Source organism: Silene latifolia, chromosome 10 (genome assembly GCF_048544455.1).
Source record: "Silene latifolia isolate original U9 population chromosome 10, ASM4854445v1, whole genome shotgun sequence".
Taxonomy (NCBI): domain Eukaryota; kingdom Viridiplantae; phylum Streptophyta; class Magnoliopsida; order Caryophyllales; family Caryophyllaceae; genus Silene; species Silene latifolia.
In genome coordinates, this window is record NC_133535.1 from 20,719,813 (window position 1) to 20,740,145 (window position 20,333).

Genomic DNA, 20,333 nt, shown 5'->3' on the forward strand with positions numbered 1-20,333 from the left:
CGGCACAAAGGCCCCACAACTCATAACTCAATATCGAAGTTTAACTACACTCTCCTTCTTCACATCAACCAACTAACAGAAGTAGGAACAAAACATATAGGACTTATTTGCATAGGTAACCTCACAACGAAACATCAACTTGGTCAAAACTACAATCTACAAACGAGTGCAAATTAAGCGTTAAGATTTTACAATCCTCCCCAACTAAAAACATGGTTACGTCCTCGTAACCCTCATTATTATGACAAAAGTTCTCAAACTACTGCTAACAACTGAAAGAGGCTACCGTTATCCGTAAAAATCATTAGTAATTATTCATTTTACCAATTATTGTAATCTTTTACCTTAGAAACATAGGGAATCAATCAACATGAGAAAAGTATTAGGGTCCAAAACTTACTACGAACTCAAAATTAGATAAACTTAATTTAATTCCTTTAAACAAAACCAGCTTAGGTGTCGACTCACATATTGTAATTTACCGGTTCATCTTATTCAATTCAGTCCTATCTTTATTATTGAACGACTATTACTTCAACATCACGATTTTAGTTGCACTTCTTTACTCAATTATATTCACGGCTCAATTAAACGTAACTATAACGACTATCATTTAAAACAATGCATATCATGTGAATCCTAAAAGGGTTATCCCATTATAATTGCCAATCTCATTATCATAACAATCTTTATTAAAATATGGTTGATAGTAACGATTCGAGAATATAGATATGTCAAATGTCGGGCTACAATAGCAAGATTATTTTAGCATTTTATGACACTGTAATAACGAACATATTCATTATGGAATAACGACACGGTTTATTATCATGTTATAGGTTCTAGGTTCAATTGAAAGAATTTAATATAATGAAAGTAATAGGTATAACTTTAGGCACACAGACTCACATAAAAGGCCTTAAAAACTCAGATGACATACTACATGGGTGGACATTTAGACACGATCATTACTACCATCCATGTGTAAACCTTTAAACATAATTATTATAACTTTCATGCGAGTATATTAAAAAAAATCAAATTAACTTTTAACGCCATCCACTTACCAAGATATGACAATACATTTTTATATTTATATATATATCCGACCACTATGTCAATATGATGCACACGCCAGAAATATTATAACATGCCAATTGTATTTAAAATATGCAAACAACTGGACTCTTATAAACATTTCACCCTCGATTAAAATTTAATTTAAGCTATTCAATTTTACTCATACTATTATGCCAACCATGTTATCAACTAAGTTTTAATTTTATCATTTGTTAAGATACTTAATTACTGAACATGCATGTTACTATCTTCATCTAAAGCATTATAAATTCACATTACTAAGGCTCATGAATTAATCAAACAACTGTATGAAAATTCAACATAGAACGCATATTTTAAATGTTTTGATTTACGTTGTAACTTGCAAAGATCACGATCAAATAACCGGTCGATTAAAACTTGATTTATATTACCTTTATAAAATACGGAGAGTGAAAAACACAGGAAAAAAAATAATTAGGTCTACAGCACAAAATTTCATTTTTAAAAAATTTTACAACTCAGTTGGTCCAAACAAACATGTGACAGCTATTGGTGCAAAACTTGGGTCCATTTGCAAAACTTATTATTTAATATATAGACATCAAGAATTTTCGGGGCTTATCAATTTGAAAACATATGCGACTCTTTTGATCGATGGAGTTGGAATTAGGTAAAAATTATTAATACAATTTAAATGAGAATTTTATAAAATCGTCGGTCAAAACATCACTGCACAGAACTTCCTAACCATAGCTCACTAAAGTATTTATTACTCCTAATCCGTATATCATATAAGCATGAAACCAACGCCAATTGGACACTAACTCGCGAGGCTATCTCTCATAAAATTTTCATCCGCAGGCAATAAACAGAGAAGAAATGGCAGCAAGGTCAATTTTTAGAGTAAAATCAATCAAAACTAGTTTTATCACTAAGTCATTCATTTTCTATGTCCCAATTCTTACAACTATACTATCGATACTAATCCATCCTAACTTAAATATCACACTGTACAATTCGTAACATCTACCCCATAGAATCCCTTCGCATCTCGATCTACTCATTACATCTAAATCACGATTGTGATGACTAAAGATATGAAATTCTATCGTGTTTCTTATTACTATCACCAGACTATACTAACATGGCTTCGGGATCACATAACCGCATATTACTTAGTCCTAGTAGTACTATCAACACATCATTCATACAATTTACTTACCGTAGCGTTGTCCTGCAATAATCAATGTATCAATCAATTAACACTTAGACAATGGCAGATGAATTTCCTGTTCAACCTCAAGCACTATTCTACCCTTTCTCTCGTATACACTCATGGTTTCCGGTTCAACTGAGAGGACCACTGGCTCGGTGTGAGGGGGCCCCTAACTCATACCTTACCGTAGTGTGCTCCTAACAGTTCTATCCCGGGGTTCATTTTATTTAGACACATCCTATGTTCATTGGGCTCATTGGTTCAGGCCTGAGGATCGTTCGCTCTGATACCACTTTGTAACACCCCGGTTTATTAAAGAAGTCCTCGTCAAGACATTCCCTAATAAAACAGACTGTTACCATCTCGGTTTCCCGAGGTAGTGAATAACAAATTAAACTCCAAGGCAATTTATATAAAATTTTAACTTAATTATTACAAATCCTCTTTTCAACTCAACTTACAAGATCTGACATAAATAAAAGTGAAAGTCTTCTAGATGATGATCTAGCTACTAAGTCGTCTGATCCAGTGTCTCACGCCCATTAAGCTCCCGTCCTATCTCTTAAACCCGTCAAGTCTCGCTCCCATAAAACGGTTCATCACAAAAAGTCACGAATACACAGGGTCAACCGCGAGGTTGAGTAGGGAAAACAATAAAACAATAAAATATGATATGCATGATACTCCGTCACCTCCATCTCCATCTCAACTCATCACACACATCTCATAACCCGAACAACCCACCATACCGATCCCCTTTGGTAGACTATAAATATCGACCGAAGCCGATCCGCCCACTCAATAATGAGGACACCAGGGCAAGTCCTGCAGAACCCGCCTGGGCCTTATCACAACATCACATCGTATCTCAACATCGTCACCACCACATCATCCTCCAACTCCAATGCATATGAAATGCTCAACAAGAAATTAATGCAATGCAATATGTATATAAATCATCGAACCGATAAATCATAAAGTCATGCCAGTTACCCGATGTTGTGATATCATACTCAATACGATCAATTCAATCAATCACCTTCCCGTATATATAATTCATCACGTAAATCAACAACCAGAAATCAAGTCAACACAATTCAATCAATGACGATAATAGGACAAGTGTATTTCCCTACCTCCGGTGCCGAAAAAATCCAATTAAGCGATTAAGCGATCCGAAATAAAGCAATGAATTTGATTATCGATCCTTCACGAATTCGTCACCTAAAACAATTATAGTAATTATAATTACTAACTACTAAATATAGTAATTTCCCACAATAGAAGCTTTCCGTAATATAAACCCGACACCAAACTTATGCCCAACTGGTAACTAAACTAACCCGATTAATGTTTGACCCAATTCCCAAAATAGACAGTTGTTAAAGTATAATTTCTTAAAATGGAACTTTCCCGATATAGTAATTGATGTGTCATATAATAAATTTTCTCTTTTAACAAACCCGACTCAAAATCCCGTTTCTAGTTAATTAATTATTATTTTATTTAATTAACTCGGAACTTACATTAAGTAATTTATTTAAGTGATTCGGGAATTAGATTAAATAACCGATATGATAATTAAAAGATTAAACGGATTAAACGATTAAGAAAACCCGAATCAATATTTGAACAATTCAACAACCCGACTTAAAACCCGTCTTCAATTATTTAAGTGACTCGGGAATTAAATTGATTAATTAATTAAATGTTACGGAAACTACATTAATTAATTAATACGATATATCAACGAATTGTAATTATTAAACTCGGAATTAAAAATCAAAATGATAAACTAATGAAAAAAACCGCTTCAAACAATTCGAATCCCGCATTAAACACCCGTCCTCTATTCACTCGTTCACACTCACCGTACGCCACTCACACCACCACGACTACCACCAGTCGTGGTCCCCACTTCAACCTCACCACCAACCACCAATGCCACGGTGGTCGACCTACACCGGCGAGTCCAGCCATGGCCGTCTTTTGGCCTGGTTCGAAGCCGTGCCCCACCAAACACCTCTCGTTCCTCCTAAACCACCACCACACACGACAACTATTCCCTTGCCAACCACCACTGCCCTGTTCGTCGCCAACCCACCAACCCAGACGCCATGGCACCACCATTTCGACCTCCCCCGAGTCCATGGTGGTGCCACCCCATCATAGCCGTGTAAAAACCCGTTTGAAAATGTATAAAAACCCGTTTGATACCCCCTTATCGACACCGCCTCTCTCTGCCCCTACAACCACCTACGACCACCCTAACCACCACCAAAATACTCTACCCTGACCACCCATTTCCCTTACCCCGACAACCACCAACAGAAACACCTATAATAGACACGCAAACACCCGCAACAAAACCCGACAACAAGAAGAAAAAACAGAGGAAGGCCGAGTACTTACCCAAACTGCCACGAAAACCACCACCTAGGGCCGCCTTACCACGCTGACAACCACCCTACTTTAACCCTTGCTGCACTGTCAAGGCCCACGCTCACTTTCGCTCCCTCGAAATGCGTGAAAAGGTGAGATTGGATCTCGAGAAAGGAAAGGCTGTAAGTGTGTGTGTGTTCATTATGCCGGTTGGTGATGGTATTTGTAGGGAGTGTTTGCATATTATTTTACTTAAAGTAGCTACTATAATATAATTAAGGTAGGGTATGGGGTGTGTTGTTCATGACGAGAGGTAGTGATGGGTATAGGCTAGTTAGTTTATTATTTTAATTAAAGTTAGTTTATTATTTTAATTAAAGTTAGAGTATTATTATTAATTAAGTATAATTTGGGCTGGTCATTTAATTGGGCCAGCTCAAATGGGTCGATTTCAATTTCCGTACAAACCCGTGTTAATTAACTAGGACCGATACAATGCGAGTTAAATAAAATAAATTGCCATAATTACCGACTCAACAAATTACCCAACTTAAATAGTAATATAAAATACGGGGTATTACAGTTTTCATAGTGGCAGACGATACAAAAAATCCTGGTATGACTCTTCACCCGCCTTTAAGTACTTCAAAGAGGCAATGGTAGCTCAGGGTTGGATAAATCTTTTGGACAAGTATAGCCATATCTATTTGTCCGAGATTATTCAATTTTATGCTACTGTCAAAGTTAATGTTGCATCTGGTACCCTCTCGGCCTACATCAATCAAAAACCCCTTGTCCTCACAACTAAACAACTTGCGGCCCATTTAGAGATTAATGATGTTGGGCTAACCACCTTTCCAAAACGTGACTGGGGTGAGGTTGAGGAGGTTACATCTACAGAGGTTATGAAAGTTCTTAGACCTCATGAGGAACATGGTCCTACAAATGTCTATGCCCTTGAACTCCCGGCCCCAATTCGATTTATCTTCAATCTTATCTTTAGGAATCTTGTGCCTAGCAATAACAGTCGAGGGAGGTGCTCTCTCCTCGACATGCTTCTCATTCATCATATTGTCAAACATATTCCCATTAATCTTCCCCGTCTCATGTTCCACCGCATCAATGAGATTGCTGTCGAATTTTAAGATGGGAATTATGATAAGAATATTGTTGTTCCATATGGGATATGGCTCTCACTAATTTTCGAGAAGGAAGGTTTGGTGTTGGAAGGGAGTCCTTATTGTTGAGAAGCTAAGTGATGAGATGACACCGGGTCTCCTTTCACGAATGAATATGGAAATTCAAAATGGGAAATTGACAAAGAAAAATATGGGAAAAGGTGATGCCACAGTTCAGCCTTCTGTTGATCTTGGCATTGTGCTTAGTAAGTTGGATCAACTCTTGGGATTGGTTAATCGCTTGGTCAAGGAGAATGCTAAGCTACGGGATGAGATGAGTGATTTGCGTACCATGAATGATGATCTCCTTGAACGTCTTGACAAGAGGAAGTCCTCCCCGTAACACTGTTGTTGCCTTTCTAACCCTCCTTCTCCTTAAACCTTTCGGCTCTTTGTTTTAAAAAATTTATTTTGCAACTCTTGGATGTTTTTCTTTTATGCTTGGCCTTATTTGTGTGTGTTTTGGACAATTTTCGCTATCCTTGAACATGTTTTATCCTCCTTTGACGATGTCAAGAGAGAGAAGTAGTTCAACTATGCTATGTGTGATCTTTTAACTCTTCGGCCAACGTTCACCGTGACTATGCCTTAGCTTCCATGATTAGAAGTTTTACCTTAGCCAAGCATGTTGCACCTTTCGACTACCTTGATCATGTTTATAAATTATGTTTATGTTGAAATGATCAAAGACCGACTAACCATGGGCTAAAGGGGAATATCACACATGTTTGGACTTGTCATCATCAAAGGGGGAATTTGATAGAACACATTGTGTTGATGATGCCAAGTCCCTTTGTTATTTGATTGTTTGCTCTTAGTTGAAATGATTAGTGATTGAAGCAATCAAATGGACTTTCAACAATGATTCAAGATGATCAAGATAATCAAGAAAGTCAAGACAATGATATTTTCTAAGCCTTAGTCGAAAAATGTAAGAGTAAGTGTAACATTCTCATTTAAGTCAAGTAATGGCAAAACCATGCAACAGTACGTTGTACTGTGGTTTCTGGTACTATCATACGGAGGAGAAATTTCGACCAAAATATTTTAAGTGTTAAAACTTTGCAAACTTCAAACCTTAAACATTTGAAATTTCAAAAGCTTGAAAATAATCTGAAATTTTGGAGTCACAAACCCACTTGACTAAGCCTCTAGATTTGTGCAAACACCTTTTACTAAAATGGCAAAGAAGACTTGTCAAACTTCTAAAGTAAGAAAAGTTTTTTGCCATTTTGGTAAAATGTCACATGTTGAGTGTAGAAGCTTAAGTTTTCTGATTTCTTAAGCCCCAAGCATATAGTCTAACACTTACCATCACTCAAGGCTACTATTTTAATATTGGATTTAATTTTTCTAAGTTGTACTTACCTAAGACTAAATCCACTATAAATAGAGTGTCTTAGTCACATTTATTTCTAAAAACTTCCAAAGCATTTATTGTAAAACCTTTGCAAATCATTTTGTGCATTTAAAGCTTTGTTCTTCAAGTGTTTGCAAAACGTTTTTCTGATTTTAAGTCTTCAAAATTATTTTCGAAAAAGTTGTAAAACCTCCAAGTATCAGTTCGCTGTACTGTGACATAATGAGTTTGTTCCATGATTCTCGTGTTAAATCTTCATTGTGATCTCCATGTTCATTTAGTGAACTCTTGAGATTCAAGATTCTGTAACACCTTGAGATAGAACCCATAAACTCTTGAAGCGGAGTAGCTTTAAGTTTGAGTGCAACCGGAGTAGGTTGGCGAGTTATTTTCATTGTAAGGGATTTAGTAAGTTTGAGTAAATTTCTAAACAAGCAATAAAATAACGGTTGGACGTAGGCCTCGGAGTAGAGGCTGAACCAATTTTAAAATGTCGTTTGTTTGTTCATTTACTTTTACGTTCTTCCACTTTGCTATTTCTCGCATGTACCTAATCAAGTTTTGTGTCACAGTCACCTATACTGTGACATAGAACTGTTGTACCTTCTTGTGAACTTACATTTAATTAAGTTTCTCAAGTCTCGTACTTCAATATTCTTCACTTAAGTTAATTAATTAACCAAGTTAAGGATAAAATTTTAAAAGGTACACCTAATTCACCCCCTCTCCCTTTTAGGTGTTTATCGTTCTTAATTCTTCAACTCCGTATCAAATTTTGATGAGATTTTGAATTTTCAAAGGGGTACCCTGCTATTTTTTTCCAGTTTTTATATAGTACCCTTCATTTTTCGGAAATTTATGGGGTACCCAGGCCATACCCCTCAGCAATTTATAATTCTACTGGAGTACATGGTAGTCCCTTCAATCAAAAATTCTTACGGAAACTAATTAAACAATAATTATATCAAAATCAGCAATTACTAAGAACATGCAGCAAGCTTAAATCATCACAGCTTACCACAGTCGACGATTGAATTAAGGCTCACTAAACCAGGATTAATACTCAGTTACAGCCTAATAAACAAGAATGGGATTGTTCGTAATGAGGGAGCAGACCATAGCCTATAATTTGTACTTGTAGTCTCGTACTTGTTTATGAGACGATCCTATGATATGATTCCGAGATCGAATAACGTAGTCTAGACTTAGCATATTAAAAGAAAAAACTGCACGTGAATAAGAAAATACGTACAGGTAATCCTCATGCATGAATAATCATCATCATCAAATGGGAGACTAAATCATGATTAACAAAAAAAAAATGCATGAATAGTACTAACCTGTTGACAGGGTCAACCAGAAGTCAGGAAGCATTGCATTTTTTTGGGTGGATAGAAAACATTGTTAGAGATATTCGGATTTGATTTGAATATACGTAGTATGATTAATGATGTAGAGAGTGTAATTGTCTTTCGCATACGGAGTACTTTTCAAACTACCTCAAAAATCATAAACTGAAATATATAGGTATCTTACAAAGTTGAAAAAGGTAAAAATAATTAAGATGAGATGAGTAAGTTCCGTTACTTTTTTCCATTCATCACAATTATTTGTTTGCTAAATAATAAAAAAAAAGTAAATAAATGAATTGAGTTATAACGAGTACTTTCTTCCAAATATTACGTATCTTGGACGTGCATCACTTTCCACAATCCACACCCTTCAAATCTTGCTTTCACTAAGAGGCCCCCTTTTTTTATACTTCAGGTTATTGAACTGAATTGAACTTATGCGACCTGAACTGAATTTATAGAAGTTGAATTGAACTTATATGATTTGAAATGAATTGAACTGAACTTATAAGAGCTAAACTGAATTTAACTTATAGAAGCTGAACTGAACTGAACTTATATGAGCTGAACTTATAGAAGTCGAACTGAACTTATAAAAATTTCGCGTTTTATATAAGTTAATTTTTTATACAAGTAGTACAATACATTACAATAAAAAATAAATTACATATTACAACTTTTTTCTAACCATCTATTTCCATATTATCATCCTCCTCGTCACTTTTATTTTCATCTTCATTTTCATTGACATCATCGAATCCATTGTTTTGCCAAATGTCTTTTACTATGTTATTTCGTACCTTTTACATAACTTCCTTACACTTTGTTTCAGGCATGTCTCAATCTCTTGAGATTAATGAAGTATATGTGAAATAAGGGTAAAAATATTAATGAGATAGGTGGACTTGTGAATAAGTAATGAGTAGGCGGTTTAGCATAAGTAAATTATAAGGGTAATTTTTTTTTTGTTTTTTTATTTAAGAATAATAATGTGTATTGGATAATTTTAATATTGGTTTTTTTTTGCATTGATTTAAATAAAAAGCGTATTATATAGTTTTTAATTGACAACGTTGTGTGATGGACCTGAACAAAAAACTTCAATGTAAATATTATATAGTTTTGGTCGAAGTATAAATTTAAAGAATACCAGAATATGATGAGTTTCCTTAAAATAAACAGGCCTCACTTATAGTATTTTTTTTTTGGTAGAATGTGAGCTTTGATTAATATAACAAACATAATTACATCATTTTAGTCCACTTTTGCAACAAAACTAGATTGAAAGATACAATCAGATACTAAGTCCCAAGCTTTCAAGCCAAACTTTATCACCTACTAGAATAGGTCGAGGAACAACTTGCAGCAGCCTTGACTTCACAATGGTTTTGATCTCTTCTGCAACAGCACCAGGTCGTCTCAGTTTAAGTTCAATGCAACATTTGTTTCTCTCCATCCAGACTGCATACCAACAAGCCAGTCTGATCAATCTATAAACTTTCTTTTGCACTTGGAATTACCAGTGGCAGTGCCCAAATTGACATGTAACCAATCCTCCAACAGAGCAACAATCCTGGAACTATAATCACAGGTCCCAAACAGATGTCCATGCTCTTCTTCTTCCCTCTCACAAAGAACACACCTGTTAGTATCACACAGGCCCAATGAAAACAGTTTTGCTCTTGTGTTCAATGCTTCATGTTTGATAAGCCAACCAATGAGTGAATGCTTAGGAATAGCCCAGCCCAGGGGACAAGGGGGTGTGTACCCTGCATCCACTGATATCCAGAAGCAACAGTATAACCAGTAGGACTTGCTAGCCACTGAATGCCCTGAAAACCAGCAGCTAACATAGCCCTAACTTTACAGATATACCTCCAGTTCCAGTTTGAATCTGGAGGAGGTTGATAGCTATTCCAATCTGCCCCTTTCATATACACATGATCAATCCAAAGTACCCATAGACGATCAGCCTTGGTATAAATCCAATTGACATGCTTACCCACAGTTGCAATATTCCACACCCTAGCATCTTTCACACCTAAACCACCTTCCTTCTTGCTGCAACACACTTTCTACCATGCAACAAGAGGAGCTCTATGATATTCAGCATCACCAGTCCATAAAAAGTTCCTGCAAATCATTTCAATCCTACTTATAACTCCTTTAGGAATAAAAAAGATTGAGGCCCAGTAATTATGCAAAGTGTTAAAAACAGAATTTATAAGAACTAGTCTGCCTGCATAGCTTAATTTTCTAACCCCAATTCCTCTTATTCTGCAAACAATTTTATCAATTAAAACCTTGCAGTCACTTCTTGTTAACCTTACTGCCTGCACTGGAATGCCCAGATATTTGAAAGACAAAGAACCTGCCTGGAAACCCGAGACTTGAATAATATCCAATTTGAGAGTAACAGCTACACCATTGAATACAACTTCAGATTTTGAGGCATTAACCCTCAATCCAGAAGAAGCAGAGAATGTAGATAAAGCCCTAAGAAGCAGCATAATAGATTTCACATCACCCTTACAGAACATAAGGAGGTCATCAGCAAAGAGGAGGTGGGTTAACTTCAATCCTTTACATAATGGATGGTATCTAAAAAACCATCTGCTAGTTGCATAGTCCAGTATTCTTGATAAGTACTCCATACAAACACATAAAAGGAGAGGGGATATAGGGTCACCTTGCCTAAGCCCCCTCTTACCCTTAAAATATCCAAATTGAGCACCATTCAAACTTAAGGAGTATGTAGGAGAAGAAATGCAGCACATAACCCATTGCTTAAATTTGTTAGGAAAATTCAAAGCATCCAACATTTGTTCCACAAATTGCCATTCAATTGAATCATAAGCTTTTTGAAGATCTAACTTGAATAGGCATCTAGGGGAAACCATACTTCTATTATAAAGCCTCACCAAGTCTTGGCAAATCAGGATATTCTCCAGAATACTTCTACCTTGAATAAAGGCTGCTTGGTTCTTGCTAATAATATCTGGTAGTATAGCAGCCAACCTAGTGCACATGATCTTAGAAATAGCTTTGTACAAGACATTGCAGCAAGAAATTGGACGAAAATGCTTAACACTAGTAGGTCTATCCATCTTAGGGATGAGTGTAATAGTTGTAGCATTAATCTGAGTAAGTAATTTGCCAGTATCAAAAAAATTTCTCACTGCATCACACACTTCATCTCCCACAATAGCCCAAGCATCTCTATAAAACTGACTGGTATAACCATCTGGACCTGGAGACTTGTCCTTAGGTATACTGAAAATACTCTTCTTTACTTCCTCAGCAGTGATGAGGGTGGCTAAAATATGCCAGTGTGCTGCTGTACAACAAGGTCCCCTGGTGACTACATGATGCTGCACCTTCACTGTGTCAGTATGAGAGCCTAGTAAATCTTGATAATATGCCAAAAAAGCCTGTTGTATTGCATCACCAGTGGTACAAACATTACCATTCATATCTTCAATCTGCATTACCTTATTCAACATCACTCTCTTCTTGATAACTTGATAAAAATAAGAAGTGTTGAGGTCCCCTGCAATTGACCATTGAATTTTGGCTTTCTGAGAGAGGAAGCTATCCCTGGCCACAATAAGGTCCTTTAGTTCATTTGCCAAGTCATATTCCTGCGGAATCAGGTCCAAATCCCCAGGATGCTCAACCAACTCCTTCTGAATTTGTTGCAGCACAGTACCAGCAATGCTAGTGCTGTTTTCAATATCTGAAAAACAATTTTTATTTAGATTCTTGAGAACTGGTTTGAGAGCCTTCAGTTTTTTCACCACATTGAACATTTTAGTCCCTTTATAATAAGACTGTTTCCACACACCATCCACACTGATAGCAAAATGCTCAGAAGCTCCCCACATATTAAAATATTTAAAAGATTTTCTCCCATTAAACTCAACTCTCCTGTCAACAATTGTGCAGGGGCAATGATCAAACATACCCTCAGGATGGAAATGGGCCACATAATCTCCATAATGACTCAACCACTCAGGGTTACCCATTGCCCTATCCAATCTACTATAAACTCTCTCTGTAGGTGCCTGCTTGTTAGACCAGGTAAATAGTGCCCCAGTAGCCTTGATATCCTCCATTTCACATAAAGAAACACATTCCTGGAAGTGTTCCATCTCTGCATCTGTAGTATTACCCCCTAATGTTTCAATGGGAGATAAAACAGTGTTAAAATCTCCTACCCACAACCAAGGCATAGTGCAAGTAGAAGCTGTCTCTTTCAAAAACTTTCAAAGAATAGTTATCTCCTTCAGGTCATTAAAAGCATAGATCATAGTCAATAAGAATTTCTTGTTGTCCATTTTAGACTGAACTAGCATATGGATATACTGTGAACCATAATTCAGGAACTGCACATCAAAACAAGTAGGATTCCAAAGTAACCAAATCCTCCCCCCTTTATGCCAACTACAGTTGGTAGAAATACTCCATCCATCACAAATTGTAGTTGTCTTATTCAGTAAATTACTAGGCTTTAGTTTTGTTTCTAATAGACCAAAATGACCTACACCATTATTATGCATGAACCACTTAACAATCTTCTGTTTATTCAGGTCATTGAGACCCCTGACATTCCAAAAGCCAATATTATGCATGATTAACTTGATTAGGAGGGTCCTTACCACTGTTCTCTACCCTGACCCTAGGTGTAGCAGAACTATTCAATGCATCCAGGAAAGTATACTGACTGAACTTACCAGAGAGCCTTACTCCCACCATATTCTCCTGCCTACTGACCCACATAATTTGTTTTGCTGGTGTTGCTTTCACAGTAGGGGTGGATCTCACCATAGATAATGGGGGGAACACTTCAGGAGTAAGAGCAGGAGGGGGCTCAGTAGTCTCAGCAGGTTGAGCTTTCTGAACAGGCCTCCAAATTTGTTTAGGTTTAGGCTTAGGTTGCTGCATTTTTCTCTTGGGTTTAGGTTTCCTACACTGAGACGTGTCATGCCCTATCCCATTACAACTAGTACATGAGATAGGGTTCCATTCATACTCCACACCAACAGTAATCATCAGCCCAGACTCATCCAGAAACCTAACCTTATCAATAAGCTTTTGATTAAAAGGCACCTCAACCATGACTCTTGCATAACTCAAACGAATCTTATCAGTAGTAGCATCATCCATACGAATAAAATTTCCCACCAAACCAGCTATCTTAGGCAAACAAGCCCCCCAAAATCTCAGGGGTATACCAGATAATTTTGCCCAGACTGGAACAATATCCACTTTCTCCTTAATCAAATCAGTTTCAGGAAACCAGGGACGGATAACCACAGGCTTATTATCAAACATGTAATATCCTGAGTTTAATAAAGCTTCCCTATTCTCAAACTTAGTAAACCGTACAAGGAAAATTCCATTGTCTAAAAATGAAACTCTGTCAATCCCAATTTGTTCCCAAATACGATACACAAAGTTCTCAATAATCTCAGCAGGAGGGTTAACACCCAAAATATAGCAAAAAACGGAGTTGTTCCAAAAGGCTACCTCTTGTTTAACATCCTCATGTGTGAATTGCAGTAAATATGAGAGCTCTTCCTCCTCTGAAATAGTTTCCATGACTGGGACACACTTTCCATGCTGTTTCATCATCCACCCATCATTGAGCTGTTCAGGAGCACTTTCACTAAGATTCAGTATCGGGATTTCATTAATCTCACTAACAGATCGCGTTTTACCAGTATCCATAGATGAAGGACCCTGAAAGGTAGCATCTTTAGACTTATTTTGAGTAGAAAGACGTATTATTGAATGTTTAACAGGTGGTGTAGTTTTTGAAGAACTCATTAATGGCGAAAAACGGTTTTGAGTAACCTTAACTGTCGTCATCCTCACGAAATTTTAGGTTAAAATTTCAGAGCTTTTCTCTCTCATCATTTTCTTCTCTCACCTTCTCACTTATAGTATTAATTAGTATAAAGATGTTAATTATTTAACATACACAATTATAAGTATTTTATATTTTGGAAACTATTAAAAGGTAAATAAATAATAATAATTGCTCTTAAATAATATTTTAATCTAATATTTCATATTTATTTAAATATATAACTCTAATACAACTAGATAATCAACTAATATGATAGTAATCACGTAAAAGCAACAATAATAGCAGCGGGAGCTAGGGATGTCATTGGGGCGGGGCGGTGGTGGATATAGGCTCCCCCATACCTGTACCCACCAAGAAAAACTTGTACCCATCCCCGCCCACCACCCGTGGCGGGTACAAGTTTTCAAAATCATCCCCGCCCCAATGGGCGGAAATATAAAACCGTACCCGCCCCACTTACCCATTAACCCGTTACACCATAATTTTTTTCGATAATTTTTTTCGCACAAGTTGATTTACTCACTATTAATTTCCATTTTTTTAAATTTATCTTTATAATTTTAGTTTTTTACCAAAGAAATTAATAAAAAACTTCATAAAGAAACTATTATTAACATTATATCTTAATTATAACTAAATAAGATTTAAAAAATTGTCATAATCATATTAATTTTTTTAATGATTGACGGGTAGGCGGGTATGAGGCGGGTAAGATGCAAAATCCATCCCCGCCCCATTACCAATGGCGGGTACAATTTTCATACCCACGCCCGCCCACCACCCGCCAAAGTTCTAACCATCCCCGCCTCAACTAGGGCTGGTGCGGGGCGGTACCCACTTGTACCCGCCCCGATGACATCCCTAGCGGGGGCAGTGAAAGTCATACTAGCAACAACGAGAATAGTGAAATTAACAATAATAAATGCGGGAGTAGTGAAAGAAAAAATAATAACGGCGGGAGAAGTGAAAGTAATAGTCTGCACAACACAAGTAATGAAAGTAACAATAGAAACAAGGGTGGGAGTATGAAAAATTAACTAACAATTCGATTTTAGGAAAATATTATTTTATTTAAATATATCAGTTTGACAAAAGTCACGGGTTAACCGTAAAAATAGTAGGAGTAATTAAAGAAACAACATTAACCGAAGAAGTAGTGAACGTAATAGTATTAACAGAGGATGTAGTGAAAGTAATAATATTAACAGCGGGAGTGATAAACGTGTCTCATAGTTTGTTGATTAATTTTACATCTCATCATAATTTTAACATATAAATTGTAAATGCATGTGTTAACCCAAATTTAGCGAATCATATTTCGTAGAAAATAAAATTTAAATGTTAAATAAAGGTAACCCGAGCGTAGCCGAACATCAAACCCAGTTGCTCCATAAAGTAGATACGAAATTAATAACCAAGATATCCGCGTCTTCTAATTTCAGGAGGTAATTGATCCGATTAATAATCCAATCTCCAATGCTAATTTGGCATCCATTACCAGTTTTGATGCCAATAGATGAGGAACTCCAAATTTGTGACACCAAATTACTTATCATGATACGCAAACACTAGTTAAACAAAAAACAGCAAGACATTGCATAATAAACTGACTTATTACAACAATAAAGGTTCGGTTCGTCAAAATAAAAGAACTCTAGTGTTTTTCATCTTGTTTAGAATCCTAGAACAAAAACATAAGAAGTATAAATAGAGGGGAAATATGAATTTCACTGATGATCTGTGGAGCTAACGGGAGTCGGAAGATGAGATGATGATATCCTTGAGTTGAGTAGCTACGTCCACCATCGTTGGCCTACATTCTCCGTCTGCAGCTGAGCAACTGAGGGCAAGCTCTACTATTTCTTTGAGATGGACCTCATCTGCAATTGGTCCATTTCTAGTGATTGTTGGATCCACCACATCAGCGAGGCAGTTAACTGCATGACATTCAGCGACCCACTCTGATAAACTAACCCGGCCTTGGTTTGAATGATATATGGTGGAAGGGAATTTTCCAGTGAGGAGTACAAGAAGAATTGCACCAAAAGAATAAACATCAGAACTCTCCGCCACCCTGCCTGAGATCATATAATCAGGTGCAGCATAGCTCCATGTCCCTATTACGGCGTCTTCCACATCCTTTTTACCTGCCGGAATTGAAATACACAAGCTAAACCCTGATAATCTGACAGAATCGTCTTGGTCTAAGTATACATTTTCAGGTTTCAAGCATCTGTGTACAATAGGCAGGTCAAAAGCAGTGTGCAAATAGGCAACTGCATGAGCAATCTCCCACGCGATTCTTAACCTGTCCTTCCACTCTAGTATCTCTTTGCTATGCCCCTTTAAATTGGTTATCCGACTCTTAAGTGTTCCTTTTTCTTCCCACTCATAAACCAGAACAGGAGACTTTGTGTGGAGACAACACCCTAGAAGCCTATGGACATTCCTATGAGTACCCATTTCCGTGGCGACTGCAATTTCACGGCATGCAAACTTCCTACTTACTCCATCATTAACTTTAACATAAACCAACTTTCCGTCCCAAACACCTCTAAAACCGCAATCATAGATAGACGTTGCAGTTATCTGATCTTTGTCTAGAATCATAGAGTTGAGATCGTCAACTGAGAAGCAACGGATGGAATTGGTTCTGCCATTAAACAAGGAAATCCTCTCCTCTAGTAGTGTTGCTCCATTCTTATTAAGATTTTCTTCATTTCCACTGAAAATCTGATATTTGCCACTTTCCTAAAATTAAACATAAATATATATACATTAACCATCTTCAGATTATGGCACCAGATTTAGACGGTTACAAACGACTAATGCAGAGGTAATACATCAAATTGCAAATTGTACAAGTATATTTCAGTTTCCTAAAGGGACCATTTAGGAAAGAACTAACCTTTGACTTTGGGAGCTTAAGATCTCGCAGAAAGTATCGTAAGCTGTCCGTTAGTTTCATTTTGAAGTATTAAGTATATTTCACTCCGTCGGATGTTAGTTTGAGTAGATTGGAGAGTTATACTTCTTTAGTCTTTTATAATTTACACCTTATCAATTATCAATGGTGGGAAAGTATAAGGATAGCGAAGAACTAGTATGGCGTACAGTGTGGACAACTGGTTAGGAATCACTGATACTTCTGTTAGATAACGTCCTCATGTCTGATATTGAGGTATCATCTGTCATATAACGTGTCCATATCCAAAAATTATGTCAGAAATCAGAATTCAGACCATTTCCCGATACAGACAAATATGATAACAGAATCAAAGAATAGTAGACCATAAGCTGCAAGAAGTCCTTTAAAAGTAGTACTAAAGGAGTCATCAAAGATAATGCTTACCGACAACAACAATCGAGCCTTAATTTCAAGTTCATATGGTAGCATTATTCAAAACCAACGAAGAGCTGTAGCAAATGAGGGACACACCAGGTCACCAGATATTCCAAGCTAGGTGTAACTTCGACTAAGAGTTTTAAGTAGAACATAGTCCGAGTAACAAAAGCTTGCTCAATGAAGCTTTAGAGGGTGACTACGCAAATTTTCACAGAAAATGACGGATTCGAGTGCTTAATTTTATTGTTAATAATATTACTCCGTATGAAATTTTCATGGGATTTTCAATGGGCTCCCCCTGTAATGTTTTTTCAGTTTTTACATAGTACCCTTCATTTTCGGAAAATCTATGGGGTACCTATACGGCCTGTACCCCCTCAGCTATTTATAATTCTACGGAGAACATGGTACCCTTCAATAAAAAATTCTTACGGAAAGTAATTAAACAATAACCATATCTCGACACAGGTATTATCGCATAAAATCATCAATTACTAAGAACAAGAAGCTTAAATCATAACAGCCTGCCACAGTCGACGGATTGAATTAAGGCTCACTAAACCAGGATTAATACTCAGTTATTAGCGAGGGAGCAGACCATAGCCTATAACTTGTACTCGTACTAGTTTATGAGACGATCCTATGATATGAGTCCGAGACCGAATAACGTAATATAGACTTAGCATATTAAAAGGAAAAAAACAATGCACATGACAAAAAAAATACGTACAGGTAATAATCCCCATGAAGAATCATCGTCAAATGGGGACTAAATCATGATTAACAAAAAAAAAATGGATGAATAGTACTAACCTGTTAACAGGGTCAACCCAGAAGTCAGGAAGCGTTGCATTTTTTTGGGTGGATAGAAAGCATTGTTATAGATATTCGGATTTGATTTGAATATACTGTATGAATAGTATGATTTAGAGTGTGTGTAATTGTCTTTCCCATACCGAGTACTTTTCAAACTACCTCAAAAATCACAAGACTACAAACTAAGCCGCCTCCTCTCGTATTAATTCATACGGAAAAATCTGAAGTATGGCCGTTTATTCATTTATTTGTTTATCATTCCCCATTAATCACAAGAACACCAACATTAATTCTCAGACCATCCCCTCACAAACAGCACAACCACTGCCCCACATCTTCAACCCCAGCACCATCATCAAATCGGAGTGTGATCGGAGTTTGGGACAACCACTGCCCCACATCTTCAACCCCAGCACAACCACGGCCCTCGCTGATGTTGGTTAGAGTGTGATCGGAGTTTGGGACTAGAGAGGAGTTACGGGTTACTAGGTTAGTAATAAAAAATAGGGATATTCTACGATATACCCTGAATTTTTCGGGTTTCTATGTTGTACCCCTAATTTTTTTATATTCTACCTTGTACTCCTAAACTTCCTACTTATTTCTCCATTATGACCAAGTTTAACTCTCCATTAATTTTATCACTATTAAACAACCGTATTTTGACTTTTATTTTGACTTATTAGTGTTGTGTCACCATCCTATATGAGAAATATCAGAAATTACTTTTAATAAGCACAAACTACTATTAAAAACATCTGTTATGATTCATGACATGATATTGGTGATTTCATGAACTTTTTGTTACATTCTTATACTATATGGTGGGTTAATAGGTAATGCGGCCAACTAATTAGTAAATGAGTAAGTTATCGAGTAATTGGAATGGTAAATAAACGATTTAATAGGTCAATTAAGATAGCAAGTTTGCAAAGATAACAAATAAGGTCATGGTATAGACTAATTTATAGAGTTGAGGGGTACACCATAGAATTTTAAAAATGTAGGGGTACAACATAGAAAACCGAAAAATTCGAGGGTACACTGTAGAATATCCCTTAAAAATAATAAATGCATTTCTAGAGAGAGAATGTATCATATTAATCAAAAATGGATTGAGGTTTCGTGTTATTTTATGGGATTGATCAGGAGTTGTTGGATACGGATGAGGTTCCATAAGAGCCCGGGTCTGTGATTCGACCTTATAATCTCAATAATGTTATGGAATCAATTCCAGAGAAGGAGTCTGATGAAGAATGGATTAAAGTGCAGCGCAAAAGGTCGGGATCTCGGTCTGGTTCAGTGGTTCTCCTTTGCCACCGAGGGTAAGTAGTATTCAACTTACTTCTGATGATGTTAATGGGGAATTAGATTACTGGTCGACGGCGTTCTATTATTATGTTTTAGGCGCTAATCCTCCATGGAAAATGATTGATGGTTTTGTTAAACGGTATGGTGTTTCACGGATTATGAAAAGTTTTCATTCCATTCCAATGGTATTTTCCTTGTTCAGTTTAAGATTGAGGCGATGAAGACGAGGTTCCTCCAAACTGGTCCAATTTTCTTAGACAATAAATCGGTGATTGTTAAGGAATGGACCCTTACCTGTAAACTGGTGAAGGAGGCTGTAGATATTGTCCCGATTTGAATTAGATTTTATGGTCTCCCTTTCAAGTTCTAGGGTAATGCTCTAATGTAGTGGAATTCATGGATAAGTTGGATAACCACCACGGGCAAATTGTTCACTAT

General features: G+C 36.7%; 1 protein-coding gene across 5 annotated transcripts; it reads right to left on the reverse strand.

Moving 5' to 3' along the window:
- Nucleotides 1-15,994: 15,994 nt before the first annotated feature.
- Nucleotides 15,995-19,046, reverse strand: LOC141605334 (non-functional pseudokinase ZRK2-like). 5 transcript variants are annotated; one of them, XM_074424048.1, is made up of 4 exons: nt 18,582-19,046; nt 17,775-17,839; nt 17,331-17,610; nt 15,995-17,173 (listed from the first exon to the last, which is right to left on the reverse strand). In XM_074424048.1, exons 3-4 carry the CDS (start codon nt 17,388-17,390, stop codon nt 16,169-16,171), a joined length of 1,065 nt encoding a protein of 354 aa, XP_074280149.1. In that variant the 5' UTR covers nt 17,391-17,610; nt 17,775-17,839; nt 18,582-19,046; the 3' UTR covers nt 15,995-16,168. The 5 variants fall into 5 exon arrangements, with proteins under 5 accessions (XP_074280149.1, XP_074280148.1, XP_074280150.1 ...); XM_074424047.1 differs by lacking the exon at nt 17,775-17,839; XM_074424049.1 differs by lacking the exon at nt 17,331-17,610.
- Nucleotides 19,047-20,333: the final 1,287 nt, after the last annotated feature.

Coding starts and splice junctions, on each gene's coding strand:
- LOC141605334 (XM_074424047.1), bottom strand. CDS start 17,390: ATGAAACTAACGGACAGCTTACGATACTTTCTGCGAGATCTTAAGCTC. Junction 17,174..17,330: donor TTAAGCTCCCAAAGTCAAAG/GTTAGTTCTTTC, acceptor GTTTAATTTTAG/GAAAGTGGCAAATATCAGAT.